This window comes from Postia placenta, assembly GCF_002117355.1.
Source record: "Postia placenta MAD-698-R-SB12 unplaced genomic scaffold POSPLAscaffold_10, whole genome shotgun sequence".
Lineage (NCBI taxonomy): Eukaryota > Fungi > Basidiomycota > Agaricomycetes > Polyporales > Adustoporiaceae > Rhodonia > Rhodonia placenta.
In genome coordinates this window covers 641,289-644,668 of record NW_020169841.1, presented here as the reverse complement: position 1 = coordinate 644,668, position 3,380 = coordinate 641,289, and the positions used below count along the sequence as shown (strand labels likewise).

Sequence of the window (3,380 nt, the reverse complement as noted above, 5' to 3'; positions counted from 1 at the left end):
TCCAACAAAGGCGCGTACTTGCCTGAGGTTGGACGGCACCGGCCACTCTGTGATGCCAGCTAGTTTGACAGGGTCCATTGCAATTTCTCCTGGACGGATGATCATGCCGAGGAATTCGACTTCGGTGACGTCGAAGGCACATTTCTCCGGTTTGAGGTAGAGGTCATGTTGTCGAAGTCGTTTGATAACACGTTGTGTTCGTTCTTCGTGTTCTGCTTTGTCCTGGGAAAAGATCAGGATGTCGTCCATGTAAATGCAAAGCCAGCCTTCTTGAAGCATGTCTGCGAATATTGTGTTCATCATCCGCTGGAACGTAGCGGGAGAATTACACAGCCCAAAGAACATCACCGTTGGTTCATACAGCTGCGGCGGTTTGCCATCAGTTCCGGGTACGATGAACGCTGCCTTCCATTCGTCCCCTTTCTTGATTCGGACGTTGTTGTATCTGGCATGGAGGTCCATCTTCGTGAACACCTTGGCATGCTTCAACTTGTCCAGGAGGTCTGATATAAGCGGAAGCGGGTATCGATCCTTGACCGTGTTCTCGTTGAGCAGCCGGTAGTCTTGGCAGGGGTGTAGTGAACCGTCCTTTTTACCAACAAAGAAGAATGGACTCGCCAACGGGGATTTTGAAGGGCAAATGTACCCTTTACTCAGGTTCTCCTCGAGGAACTTGTCGAGTTCCTTTCGTTGCTGCGGGTTGAGCGGATAGACCTGTTGCTTCATGTCCGCGAAGCCCTCCTTGAGGTTGATTTCATGGTCATATTCGGTGTGGTCTGGAAGTCGCGCAGCCGTGGCTTTGTCGAAGACGGGGAGGAGATCGTGTAGGTAGGATGGTACCATCTGTGGTAGCGTTCTTTCTGTCTTGCCTTGGGCGTTCGAGGCTGCAAGTTCGGTGGAAGTGGTGACGCACCTAATGTCGTGGTGGACCTTCCAGATCATGCCGTTGTGAAGTCGTTTGTAGCCAGATGAGGGTTCAGGAAGTCGCTCCTTGAGCAGAACATCCCTCACTGCCAGGGGTTCCTGTTTCTCGTACTTGGTGATCATCGGTGTTCCAGATAAGTAGGAAATGATGAACTCATCATCGTCGATGTCCTCCACTTGTTCCTCGATGGACGCAATACCCGTTGACCCAAACCCATCCTCCCCGTGTTCTGTTTCGTCAATGCAGTCGGTTAGCGTTACTGGTGGAGTGCTTATCCTTTCAAGGATGAGCTGGGCAACTCGGTCGCCGGCTTTGACGGTGAATGGGAGGTCGGAGTTATTGACCAGCAGGACTGAGACTTTGCCTCGGTAATCGGAGTCGATTACTCCTGCAGCGACATCAATTTCTTTTAGCGCTAGACCAGACCGAGGTGCGATTCTTCCATAGTGTCCCTTGGGAATAGTCATGATAAGGTCAGTGCCAACCAGGCCTCGTCGTCGGGCGGGGATGATGAGGTGATGCGCAGCAGAGATATTGTATCCTGCTGCGCCACTAGTCTTCCGTTCAGGAAGGGTTGCATGCTCTGAGGTGGGGATGACGATGAATTCGTCCTCCGTTGGTTCTGGGAGTGGGGTAGTTACGGCCTTCTTTAGTTCTAGCCGAGCCACTCGCCTCTGGTACAGGTCCATCTTCCAGGCCCTGGTCTCGTCTTTCGTCCACCGGTGGTTCAGCTCCACTCGTCCGGTCTTCCAGTCTATCTTGGGGTTTTTGAGTTTGAGCCAAGTGTGGCCGAAGATGATGTCTTCCTTGCCGATGCTGGCGATGTAGGCTTTGACGAATCGGGGTTCTCCGCTTATCTTGTAGGATAGGAGAGCTCTTCGCGTAATGAGTGCTTCTTTGTTCGGGGTTCCATCCACGTTGAAGACGGGGATGGGTCGGGGAAGGGGTTCTGTCCGAAGTCGATGTTCTCAGACGAATCTCGGGCTGATGAAGATTCCTGTTGCGCCGCTATCGATGAAAGCTCGCGCCTCGACATCTTTTCGTCCCACAGTAATCGGAATGTGCAGAGCACGTTCATTTCGGACTACTAGAATTACACGGGACAGTGAAACGGATACGGGCAGTGGTTGCGTCGGCTCACCCTGCCCCTTCAAAAATCCTCCATCGTAAGTTCTTCGTACAGCTCCCGCTTTTCGTCAGCGGAGAGTGCCTTGATTCTGGCACGGAAGTCGTCCTTCCCAGATCCTCCCTGGTTCGGCCTCCCACCCCCTTGTCGTGCGGCCGCTTTCTTGCGGCAATCCTTGGCGCTGTGGCCCTTGATGTGACAGTAGAAGCACAGGTTCCCGTCCCTGTGGAGCTTCTGGTCGGCTTCATTGAGAACTGCTCCTAGTTCCCACTTCCTTCCTCCCGACGTGGGGGCAAAGGTTGCCACGACTGCAGCGGCGTCGATATCCATTGGCTCGCCGTAGTCCCTGGTGTCTGTGACGGTGAGGGCCCCTTGTTCGGCGGCGTCGGCGTTTCGGACTTCGTCGTACCAGGCTTTCATGGTGTTGGGTCGGTCTCTAGCGACCCTGGTTGCGAGAGAGACGTAGAGCTCCTTCGGAAGTCCCTTGACGAAGTTGGCATGGAGAGTGTGGTAGTCGTTCTCGGTGCGGTTGACGCCATTGACTTCGGCATCCTTGAGCTGGGCTTTCGATGCTAGCTGCTCGAAGCGGGTGGCGTAGTTTCCAAGGGAGAGCGCCGTCTTCTTGTTCTTCTGTCGTTCGGGCAGCTTCATCAGGATTTGGTGCGCCTTGATTCGCGTTCCGTGCTCAGGAAACGCTTCCTCAAGGGCGGTGGCGAAGGCTGCCCAATCAGGATAGACCTGGACTCCCCCTGCCGACTTCTCGTAGTATGCGTCTGCCCACGTCTTCCCTAGGTCCTTCCTCATCAATGCTACCGTGAAGGCGATCTTTGCTTCATCGCTAAGTCTGGTGTTGTTGGTGGCGACGAAGTAGGAAAGGACGCATTGAAGGAAGCGTCTAAGATCCTCTGCCTTTCCACTGAAGGGTTCCGGAGCGGGGATGTCGAGGCGGAGGGGTCGATTGGCGGTTGATTGTTGAAGTCGGTATGTATCGAGAGCAGCCGCGATGCGCTGATCGATGTCTGCTTGAGTGAACGTCGACATTGGAGGTTCAACTGGTGTGTTGGTTGGTGCGAATGAAACAGGTGGTGGTTCGGTGTCTGGAGCCTCGATGGGAACGTACTGAACGTCCGGGAGTTCGAACGATTGTTCGTTAACAGGTGACTGTAGCTTCTCTGTTATTTGTGCTGGCTCAACGTTGATCCGTAGGGTGGCGAATACGTCTTCTGGGTGAGCGGGAGGGTGTCTCTGGTAATAACTGACAAGCTGTTGATGGGCGACGATCTGTGGGTTGGAACCTTCTGCGCGAACCCAGGAGCCGTCTCGAGGATA

The 3,380-nt window shown here is 54.2% G+C and overlaps 1 protein-coding gene across 1 annotated transcript in view; it reads right to left on the bottom strand.

Moving 5' to 3' along the window:
* Nucleotides 1-2,075: 2,075 nt before the first annotated feature.
* The window catches only part of POSPLADRAFT_1058500 (hypothetical protein), a gene marked incomplete at both ends in the record, with an annotated part of 2,488 nt that continues 1,183 nt past the window's right edge, over nt 2,076-3,380 (bottom strand). Inside the window, one exon of the mRNA XM_024481046.1 lies at nt 2,076-3,332. Coding sequence (XP_024337121.1) covers nt 2,076-3,332 — 1,257 coding nt within the window. The remainder of the gene's footprint in view (nt 3,333-3,380) is intronic.